At 34.5% G+C, this 12,500-nt stretch overlaps 1 protein-coding gene across 1 annotated transcript in view; it reads right to left on the bottom strand.

The window, feature by feature from the left end:
- Window positions 1–5,243: 5,243 nt before the first annotated feature.
- LOC135209444 (uncharacterized) overlaps window positions 5,244–12,500 on the bottom strand; it is a 29,216-nt gene continuing 21,959 nt past the window's right edge. The window contains exons 3-7 of the mRNA XM_064242117.1: window positions 12,281–12,392; window positions 7,775–7,971; window positions 7,384–7,512; window positions 6,581–6,706; window positions 5,244–5,909 (exon numbers count right to left, since the gene is read on the bottom strand). Of these exons, the coding sequence (XP_064098187.1) occupies window positions 7,393–7,512; window positions 7,775–7,971; window positions 12,281–12,392 (429 nt within the window). The 3' untranslated portion in view covers window positions 5,244–5,909; window positions 6,581–6,706; window positions 7,384–7,392. The remainder of the gene's footprint in view (window positions 5,910–6,580; window positions 6,707–7,383; window positions 7,513–7,774; window positions 7,972–12,280; window positions 12,393–12,500) is intronic.

Below are 12,500 nucleotides of genomic sequence, written 5' to 3'. Positions count from 1 at the left end.
GTTTTGTTTGTTTGAAGTTGCTTTTTCATATTCGATGTGTTTACAATCGTAATTGTTCACGTTTTAAATTGTGGTAAATTTGATACATCTACACATTTTCTCTTCTCATGTTTTGATTAACTTTCTTAATTGTTTCTTAATGATTTAGTATTGCATACGTGGTTTAATTTTACACTTTAATAATTGTGGTAATTTTCATTTACTTAGAGTTTCTTCTCAAACCTGAAATGTTTCGTATTAGTTTAAATTTTTCTTGATTGATTTAATTGCTTGATAAATTTATCTTTTTGGTTTAATTCTACTTAAAAATGTTGAATTTATAGATAGATTTTTATTCAAAGTTTTTATAACGGTGTTTCATTTCTTAGCCAACAGTGATAGGAATAAATCTGTGTAGATGCCAGAGTGATAGATTGTGCCGTTCCTTCAATTTTCTTGAAGTGATTCATGACAGGGGAGACAGATAAAGTTGTCTGATGGAGTGATGTCCTTTAATTAATTTCAGCTTAAATGAATACCTCACTCTTATTTTGATAATCTTAATCTGTTTTGATAAAATCAGTCTGATTTCTCACATATTTAATAAGCTTTTTGGGGATCACTGTTGCCTTCAGTGTACTCAGTCGTATTTTATCTGATAGGAAAGTTAAGTATCTGGCTTCTGTGACGTAACTTTGAATTCTACGATTGGTAAGTGTAATGACCAGTTATTAGGAATGCTTCGACACAATACACACACAAACAAATCTATTATATATATCTATATATATATATATATAATATATATATATATATATATATATATATATATATATATATATATATAAAGTTTTTTGCACGAAGGAAAAAAAACAAAAATTAAAAAGCGAGATAGCCGAGTACTTTCGGTCCTATTCGGGCCCTTTACTCAGGGTCCGAATAGGACCGAAAGTACTCGGCTATCTCGCTTTTTCATTTTTTTTCTTCGTGGCAAAAAACCTTTATTTATACATAGCATCACGTTTTGTATACTTCGTGATTAAGTTATACACACACACACACACACACACACACACACACACACACATATATATATATATATATATATATATATATATATTGTTACGAAGTGCCAAGTATCTGGTTACCATTTATCAATTATTATCTCACAAAAGCAAGACACCTGAACCCTATAACACGTTTAAACGACTGAACTACTCAAAGGCAACAGTGATCCATTAACACTTACCAGTATTGCAGAATATCAGACTAAGTTCATCAAAACAGGTGTGAGGTAATCTTGTAAGTAATTAAATTAATCAAAGGTCATCACTCCATCAACAACTTTAAAACTCTAAGTATTTCCCTGATTTCAGAAGTCTAAGTACTTCCCTGGTTCTAAGTCACTTCAAATAAATTGAAGGAAAGCAAATCAATTACCACTCTATGTTTTCTACCTATCTTTAATATAATCATAATCATATATAAATATACTGGGACAAAATAAAAAACAACTTATATGTTTTATATACAAAAAATTATTATTAAATTCAAAATTTATAAGTAAAATTCACAATATCAGGGACAATTACTGTTACTTGAAAACAAAGTAAAGTTTAATTAATTCTTGAATCAAATTGAGTAAAATTAAATCAAAATTAATTTATCACAAAATTCAAGAAAATTAATTCAATCAAAATTCAAAAGTATTAGGCAATAATTGAAAATCTGAAATTAATTCACAAGTGCTAAACAATAATAAATCTTGAAAAGAATTATAAGTATGCAATTAATTCACAAATGTTAAATTTAATTAAATGTGCAATGATTAAGCAATGAAATAACTAAGTCAATTAAATTGTGGATGTAAACGAAAATATAAAATAAAAAGACACACTTCAATAAGAAAATTAAATAGTGCACAAACAATGGAACAAACACAAACACAAAAAAAATTAGCAATGTGTAAAAGTGTAAATCTTTTTCACTCAACAGTTTTTACCAAACCTTCACAACCATCTGTTATTAGTTAACCACTGTTCCTAACCGTTATTAGTTATTAGAACCCACTTTTCCCTTAACCTTTTAGTTATTAGTTAAACACAATTCCTATCCGTTTATTGTTTATTAGTTTAACCAAACACTTTTCCCATTAACTTTGTTCGTTATAGTTGCAACTAATAAAAATATAACACACTTTACCTTTTCGGTATACCAACTTCTTAATTGCTGCAGTCTTGTCTTACATTTCATTTTCAAAAACCAGGCGCTGTTACGAAATGATGTTTGTTCAGATTCCACAAAAGACACTATTTAACACTAAATAAACTCTAAGAAATATCAAATATGAAATTCTAAAACGTTACGAGTGACCAATTTACGTTACGTTAATATAATCTCAGTGATTTCGAGTGAGAGAGAGAGAGAGAGAGCGAGAGAGAGAGAGAGAGAGAGAGATCTGACTGCCTCAAGGTCTTAAGATAGAATGTAATGAAACAATTTTCTTCTTTATGGAACGACAGAGCAGATATGATACAAACGTTCTTGTCACGAATGCTTCCAGTAAGTTGGAAATCTGACGCAATCTTCATAAAGAAATAAGCAATCTGCACGTGGTTTTGATCTAAGACATACGCGTACGAGTCCAGCCTGTTAAAAAAAAGAAAGACACGTACCCAATCGAAACGGAGGCTGAGCGACAATTAAAATTGAAATGTTTTGATGACAACGCAAGACTCTTAGCTCGCTCGCTATCAACAGTGTTGACAGATTAGGGAAGCAAACGGAGATCTCTCTCTTTTTTACGTTATATATATATTTCTTTACAACATGCAATACGAATCTGAACACACATTTAAAACATCCTATTCTAAGCTATCTAGGAATCTGAAAAAAGTTGCATAATCTACATGACATTTTCAAACAGAGGGAAAACATGCATTTTAAAAGTAGCAATATATATAATAATAATAATAATAATAATAATATATAATATATATATATATATATATATATATATATATATATATATATATATATATATATATATATATATATATATATTTACGTTTTCGACCGGCTTTGTCCAAAACGTAAGGGGGAAAGGGAAAAATGGTGTGCTTATGTCATTCCTGTAACTTTGAGATTGGTTTATTCGTGGAAGGTCGCCATGGAAACTCAGCTGATTACCCTAAATTACATTTATTTACAAGGAAACATTGAATGGCCTGAGATAAAGGCATATAGTACACGTGTGCAGAGCACCATGTGCAGTCTGGAACACACTTATCATTCAAAATATGAAATAAATAGCCAAATTCAACATCTACTGCAAAGCTGGTTTCCAAATTTTCTGGTTTCAGGTAATAAAAGCGCTTGCAAGGAGAGGAGCACGGACGCACCAGGGACAATCTGGAAATGAGTTCCCAAATTACACACAATATAAAATAAAGACTTCTTGCACACTATTACAGCTAATGCACTATGGAGGGTGTTTATCTTTAATCACACACAAGGGGAGGAACTCTAGTGTTTAAATGAAATGCTCAATGAAGATCTTAATGGTGGACATTCCTTCATTTGAAGTTATGTATTTTATTTTTAAATACAGGAAAATGGAAACAATTCATGATAGCCATAATATCTTTGCATTTTACGGATCTATCACAGAACATGAAATGACTGAGTTGGGCACTTAGTTTCGTGGTCTTTCCGGGTTATTGGCCTTCAGTTACTAGGCCATGAAAATGTTAGTCAGGGACTGCACTTTCCTTTACCAGTTCATGGTGCTCTCCTGTATGCATTACATAGTTTGTCTGAACTTACGAATTCGACATTTATCGTTAATTATTGTTTCATAAGAAGGCGTTTACTCTCATCTCTCTCTCTCTCTCTCTCTCTCTCTCTCTCTCTCTCTCTCTCTCTCCCTCTGTGTAACTGGCATATTTTTTTATCATTAGCTTTCCTCCCCCTTTCCCCCACCCCTACCCCCATTTTATTTTACGCTCTTGAGAAAGGATAACTTTCTGTCTGCCTCCCTCCTTACACACGCAAGAGAATCTGCTCAAGCCGCAATAACACTTACCCATAAAAACGGCTATTGGCGAAAGACAACGGAAGGTTGACTTAATTTGGAGATCTGTTTCAGAATGTAAATAAATGAAGCCTCATCATTCAGATACGGAAGGAGCTGAATTAAATGTGAGATTCGTATCGATCGCCATATCCTTGGTCTGATTAGAAAAGATATTTTATTACCAATATAATTTTCACGAATGCTACCCCATGCAATGTCCTGTTTCCCTCTGAGTAACTAGAATAAACATAGTAAGAATTATTCTCTCTGGTCATTTGGCGGCGTTTTCCACAACAGTCTTGTTCCTTCGGGTCTGTATCCAGGTCTACATTGTAGCTTGATGTCTTGTGACAGAGATGTAAAAATATAGTCGTTCCGAAAGATGTCTACAAGAAACTTTCTCTGCGTCATTTTTCAATATGGATTACAAAAGGCACAAATATTCAACTTGGACGGTGTAATGTTCCCTGATTCTCCTGCAAACTTTAATAGGTCTCCATACCTATGTTCCTCTTTGCAAGATAGCATCTCTGCAGTTGACATCATCGCGAACACAATTGGAAAGAATCATCGAGGAGTTGTTCATCTCAGAAGAATGCTGCGCCCATCAGGTCATATTTTCACTTGTAGGAAAGAATAGACACCACTTCATACACCTTCCCACAGGCCGTAAAACTACTGCTTCAGTAATCTTAGAGTAAACAAAATGTATGCAGTCAGTGAAAATGATTCTTGTAAACGCAATTTGGAAGAGCTTTTCATCTCCAAATATATAACTATATCGTCAGTCATACAGATTACATGAGAATTTTCCTTCGTTGGCAAAAGGTTGAAATAAAATTTCGTATTAGGAATAAGAATATGGATTTACTTCACAGAAAGACACTTGACTGAATCAGGTAAATAAGTATCTAAGGATAACGAAAATAACTGTAATGAATGTCATCATAACACGATAAAGAAAATCCTCAACATCGGCATAAGCCGTTTCTTGTGACGAAGGAAAACGGCTTCTTGTCAAAGGTGGTGACTGACGACTGCTTCCTTCCGTTCTCTCAAAAGGTTTCTCAATTCAGGAAAGGCGATTCAACTGGAGTGGCGAGATCCTGGAGAAACGAGGCACGTCTCTGAGTTCATGGCTGCTGGTACTCCTCGGTGGTCGATAGATCCTCTAATCCTATTCAGGATAATGGCTGTTTATCTAGTTTCATTTTGTAGACAAACTTCCATAAGATGGACCTGGTGATTTAAGATCAGATAAACAGGGATGATGCCCTTCTAGAGTCTTCAGTGTACATTCAAACTTTCAAACGTCTTTAAGTAAATACAGCTAATAAAGAAGAGCTTCAATTCAAGCAATGTAATGTCATTTTCAGTCTGCAAATTATGAGTGACAACTGCCAAGAAAAAGGTTCTCATTACAAATTTGATTACCATAAGGAGACTGGTCCTTTTGAGCCCTTCTTGACAAAGCAGTGGTATTTAGCCACGGTCATTTATTGATCATAAATCATTTCTCCACAATCTGAGTAAAATTTACCATAAAAAAACTAGTGATTTTTTCAAATAGTACTGACTTTCATGGAAGCATATACCTTTTATTTAGAAAATGGTTCCTTACAATAAAAAAACTATCACAGTTGAATAATTGTTTCTGAGACAGGACATACTACACAAACCAGACACGTCCAACTTTCCCCACGAGTGACGTCATGCGTCTGTTCCTGACTGCTGAATCATCTGCGGATGACAAAGCCGTAAAGCATGTTTTCACTTGCTCCGAAGTGTTCTTCCGTTGGTACTACTTCATTGGCGGAGCTGGGGTTGTTTATGGTGGACACTGCAACTGTTGCACCTGCAATGCAAGTTGATAGTTAGCTTCCGTGGGACAGAACAGAGCCAGTCAACCGGGAAATGAAAAAAAAAGAATAATGTGATTCTGGAATGAAAGAACAGAATGGGGCATTTCCGCTTTCTCTCTTCCCTTTGAATCCTGTCCATCTGGCTCATGAGAAAGAGATCGCCAGTTTGGCTGCATGATACTTCACATTTTTCCAGTCCGTATATTGCTCATGCTGATCAGTCCTCCCTTACTTGAACATTGGTACCTGATCCTTGAAAGAAAACACAGTTATAATCACATCCACACATTATAGCTCTGCTTTTGAAAATTCAACGCATGAGAGAGATTGCTAGCCATGCTCCCTTTTCTTGTCCCCAGAATTCACTTGTACCCATTTTCAGCAGAGTTGACTGATGCAAAATAGGTAGGTAACACACTATGAACCCAGCTGGCATTTAAAAAGTCCTATACCACTTAGCTATTGTGTGAGTTGACTGGTACAGCACCCGGTTCACATTTGTTTTTATGTCGAATCTATCTTGACCTGCAAACCACCAGTCCACCAAGAGCCTCTGTTGCTATACTAAGAAACCGCCTGTGGGGAGGGGGGTGGCTAGCAACCTCAAGAACTGCTGAGACTGGAGGGCTTCCTTCCCCTGTCCCTTCGCTCAAGAAATCCTTACCTTCAGTCGGTCCTGCATTTCTCTTCTTCCAGAAGAACCTGCATCCGAAGAAAGTTCCCAGAATGACAACAGAGGTTGCTACGACTGCTATGGCGATGAGGAATGTGGCTGGTGGTGGGGCTGCATCTGAAAGGCCAGTGTCTATCAGTGTATGACGGTACATTAGCATTGTTTCATCCTGAGCATTCATACTCCAACAAAGAAACTAACTGACAGACTTACACCTTCTCTGCCTCACCTCGTCAAAGAAACGCTCTGCAGGGCTCACTCTACTTTAGTTTATTATCCTGGAGAGTATCAACGATCATGCTTTGGCTGTGCAGCAGTCACTCAGCATAGCTGGCTCTAAATTACCACTCCAAAACTTTTGACTGAATTCAAAATTTTAGTTCCTTGGATGCAGAGATCAACTTTAAAAGTCTATTGAGCTTCAACTGTTCTTTTTCCATTCATTTAAGATTTACACAATGAAAATAAATGTTTACAATCGCATTATCAGTTGTAATGAATCGCTCAGTGGCTTCAACCAAAAATAAGGTCAAAACAAGAGGAAAGAGGTAAAATGCCCATCTCCCTGTGATGGTTATTTAAAGTTGTGCGACTCAAGCATTATGCGTTCTATTTAAGATCAGTCATTTACACCTACAGTTTCCTTGAAATTTTATAGTAAGGTGGGAAATTGAGGTTAGTTACTAACGAACATCTTCGGTATTAAATTACATTTAGTAAATAAAATATCTGCTATTGTAAAAATGGTATACTGTATTGAAATGAAGAGGCAAAAAACGCGCTCAGACACACACCTGTTGACCTCAAAGGAACGGAGAACACTTGGAAGTGAACTTCGCTGTCGCTTTCATCTGCAACCGCCTTCCTTTCAGGCCTTTGTTACTTAGAGGGTGAGCATAATAATTATTTCCATAAAGGATCCGCTGAAAAACGAAAATCCAATGAACATCATATACCTCCTATAGCGTGTTTATCGTCAATGGAAAAGAACATAAAAGGAAATTTGTATATATTTTATGTGCTCCAATTCCTGAACGTGAAAGGAAAACGGAACTCGAGCAGAACTTACATTTGTCTAAAAATAATGGTAACCATAGCAGTTAGTGAAACATTAACTTATTGTGGTGCATCATCTTCTCAGATTAACTAATACTCTGAACTATATACCAATAATGACAAACTTACCTCGTCATTGATGCAGATAATTGACCAGTCTTTTGATGTACTTATGTTGAGATATTGGTATGTTTTCTGCTCGTTGATCAACACGAGTTCAGTTCTGAATTCTCGGCCAAGTTTGTTCCAGAAAGCCACCCACACATCGTCTTCCTCGGGAAGGTCAAGAAGGACTTCTTCCCCCGGAGTTGCCTTCTGCAGCTCATCTGAAGATGAAAATATAGACTGCATGTTTGCAGACTAATGAAGATGGTGCTTATCAATCCCTATTTAACACAGAAGATCTGACTGTTAAAAAGGGTTGAGGGGAGGGCAATGAAGGGGTTGGGATAGTATATCCTGGTGACTGAAAAGAATTATGTAGTCGGGTGAAAAGGAGTGAAAATCTATACGTTAAGAATCGTTTAGCTAACTTTTGTATGCGTGGCCCCATATGTATACACACGCACACACGCATACACACACACACACACACATATATATATATATATATATATATATATATATATATATATATATATATATATATATATATATATATATATAATTTACTGGTTAATATGTACCAGATATAGATGCAAGGTAGTAGCCAAAATACCTCTTAACTTCTCGAATTCAAGTGTAGAGATATATGAAGTTATGATGTCCGGTAACCGGAAACGCACCCAGGTCCCCACAATCACAACGAAGTCAATTTGCCGACCTGACAACGAGAAGGATAAAAATCTATTACCTCTCATACATTCATACATATACCTGTCGTTTTCAGATACACTTATTTGAGCTGGAATAGATCCAGGTATAGGTATGTATGTGAGGCAACATATTTTTATCTTTCTCATGGTCAGGTCAGCAACTCGACCTCGTTGCCATTATGGGACCTGGGAACGTTTCCCGATACCGGGCATCATAATGTCTTCATATTTCGTGCACTTGGATCTTAATATTTTATGGTGACAAGTGAATCCAAAAATTGCGAAGAACGCAAGAAGTTAAGAGGGTGTTGTGGCTATTACAATTACACACACAAACACACACACACACACACACACACACACACACACACACACACACACACATATATATATATATATATATATATATATATATATATATATATATATATATATATATATATATGAATATTATCACATCATCGTGATTCATATAAATTATTCGAGCTACAAATGTCCTTTTAATATCCAATTCGCTTTACCTCGGAATTAATATATTTTTCATATATGTTAAACCGAAGGTGAATTTTTTAGTTGATAATAAATTCGTCCTCTCGTGGGGTTCGAACTGCCCAGCCAGCAGTGAAGAAATCAGGACTTCAGTGACTTTATCGATTTGGCTGACAAATGTGGTTATAAGTTTATACCGACTCCGACCCTACAAATCACCGTCGAACCTGGGTATTCATAATTAGAATCGTTAACGTCACTGAAGTCCTGATTCATCTCTGATGGCTGGGGAGTGGTTCGAACCCACGAGAGGACGATTTATAATTAACTAAACTTCACCTTTGTTTACATATATATAAAAATATATTAATTCCGAGGTAGAGCGAATTGGATATTAAAAGAACATTTGTAGCTTGAATCATATATATATATATATATATATATATATATATATATATATATATATATATATATATATATATATATATACTATATGTATATATCTCATACATATATATATATATATATATATATATATATATATACATATATATATATATATATCTATATATATATATATATACTATATATATATCTATCATATATATATATATATATATATATATATATATATATATATCCATTCAGGAAATTGCTGTGAACCACATCAGAAGAAACATTTATTTTAGACGTTTCGCACATACAATGTGCATCTTAAGTCTGTTGAGTTATATAAAAACACATACCTATTAACATTAAATAAAAGCAGGATTCTTAATATAGTAAAAAATACAAGACTAAAATTGACAGAAAGGACTAAAAATTAACAAGTAAAACGAAAAAGTAAAAAGTACAAATAAAAAACAAATACCAAAGCGCAACCAACCGTTAGTTGAGAAGGAAGGAGGTAGAATGACTAGACTTGGGCAAGAAGTTAAAATATTGACTATGCCAGATAAAGTGGAGAAAATGAAACTCCACTATTCAATGAGGGAAGAAGACGTTTAATATATAATGAATCAAGATGTAGGTTAATTCAAGGTCTCAGAGCTTTTCTTTTTTTTTTTTTTTTTTTTTTTTTTTATTTAAGTGAGCCTAAAATGAAGAAGTGTTGTTTCTTCACCTCTATCTTGCAATTGATTGGGCGATTTTTTATGTTCGAGTGTTCAGGCCTACTTAATCTTTGACCCGTCCTAAACCTAAAGCCCATGTGACTGCAGTATCTCATCTGCAGTAGCCTCTTAGGCGATCCAACATAAATTCCGTAACATCCCGGGCACATAAATTTGTATACCACGTTACATCGCATGAACTGCTGCAGACGATCTTTGAAGCAGAAAAAAGAGCCTATCTTGCTTGGGTTGTTAGATATGAGTTTTATATTTAGACGGGAAATTTCTCTTTCAATAATTCTAGTTAGGTGTTGTGAAAATTTGCTATTGTATATATATGGTATGGAGGCATACGTTAGTTTCTTTGGTACGTCTATCATTGGAATGGGTGGTTTAAAATGCAAAGTTAAAAGTTTGTTAACAATGTTAAAAAATACATCCTTAGGGTCCGAGTTTCGTTGGAAGATATTAGATAAAAAATCAATTTCTTTATGAAAGATTTTCCAGTTTGTTGAATACTTTATTGCTCTATGAACCAGAGTGGAGATGGCATTAAGTTTAAAACTCTTTGACAAGAGCTATAAAATTTATTTGAAAGTCCCGTATATGTTTTCTTCCTAAAAACTGAAGTGTTAAAAATTGAATGATCCCTAGTAATACAAATCTCAAGAAACGGTAAGGAATTACCGTTTTTGAGTTCCACAGTAAAATTAATGTTAGGGTGTTTCAAATTAATGAACTGTAAAATTGTGAAACTTGCCATTCGTATCTAAAAAGGGTGAAAGTATCATCCACATACCTTCTGTAGAACAATGGTTTAAAAGAATCAGGACAAGATTTCAAAAATTCTTGTTCAAGAACTAGATATAAAAACATTTGCGAAATATGGCCCCAAGGGAGAACCCATGGCCACACCATAAACCTGAGAATATAATTTATTGTTAAAAACCCAGGCTGAGTCTTGAACGGCAAGTTCTAAAAATTGCTTAAAAAGAAGCTTATTAAAACCATGAAATAAAAATTCTTCACTTGGAAATATTCTCTCAGTTATGATGTTTATAGTTTCAATAATAGGCACATTCGTAAAAAACGACTCCACGTCAAAACTGCCCATAAAGAGTTCACCATCCTGCTTTTGTTTAATGTTATTATGTATGTGTTTTTATCTCAACAGACTGAAGATGCACATTGCATGTGCAAAACGTCTCAAATAAAAGTTTCTTCTGATGTGGTTGTCTGCGATTTCCTGAATGGATGTATGTGATATACCTACATAGCCTATATAGTATATATATATATATTATATATATATATATATATATATATATATATAATATATATATATATATATATATATATATATATATATATACTACATATATATATATATATATATATATATATAATATATATATATATATATATATATATATATATATATATATATATATTTTATATATATATATGTATATATAATTATGCATGCATTATTTACTGCCACCGCCAAGTTCTACCCTTTCGTTTCCTTTGTACTTCCTTGCATCTATGCATTTGTTTGTCACGATGTTTCTCAAAAGAGACTCCAGATTTTACTGGGGAACCTCCTGATCGAAGATTTTTGTCACTTCAGTGCACAGGTTAAGGATATTTCCATTTACATGATCACGCCACTCGTTATCTTTTATTTTTATATTTTTTGATATGTGTTCTTGTCATTTGAAGCAGAGGAAGGTCAGATATTAAACTGGGAATTGCAATGAAGTGACTCGGGAATAGACGAGAGCTCTACGCAACGAATCCAAAATTGGAGCCATCAATATAGAAATGATTCTCAGTCGCGTTCAAAAAAATATTGGTCTAGATAAATCTTCCTATCACGTATGTTATTTAGACGTGAAGTAGTTGTTAGATATTTTCATTACATAATATTTTGATTCATGAACCGAGACTGATCAACTCGAATATGATACAGGAAAGTTGACTTGAATTACAGTAGGTAGAAAGAGAGACTCGGCCACGTTCATACGCCTTGTGGACTCTGTTCTGTATGAGAGACGGCAGCAACCGGCACGCATAGGCGACGAAGGCTTACTTTGTAACAGGATTAAGAAAGGCTTCGAGTTTCAAGCTTTCAAATCAGCATATATGCATCCATGAATCACTTATGAACGCGGCACCGGTTCATTGAAGAAGAAGAAGAAGAAAGGACGGTGACTTACGATCTTTGAGAGGTAACGTCATCATTAGCCACTGAACCTCTTCTGTACTTGATAAGGAGACATATCTCGTATCAAGTCCTTGTGGATCCTCCAGGTTGGCTCCGTTTATTACCTGGAAGGGAACATTTAGATCAGAGGCAGAAGATTATGAACTTTTTCATATTTTGTGGTAGAGCCAGTGATAAACAAAACTCCCATATAACCCACAGGCATACACAGA

This window comes from Macrobrachium nipponense, chromosome 38 (assembly GCF_015104395.2).
Source record: "Macrobrachium nipponense isolate FS-2020 chromosome 38, ASM1510439v2, whole genome shotgun sequence".
In the NCBI taxonomy this organism is placed as follows: Eukaryota; Metazoa; Arthropoda; class Malacostraca; order Decapoda; family Palaemonidae; genus Macrobrachium; species Macrobrachium nipponense.
This window is presented reverse-complemented; position numbering and strand designations above follow the sequence as displayed.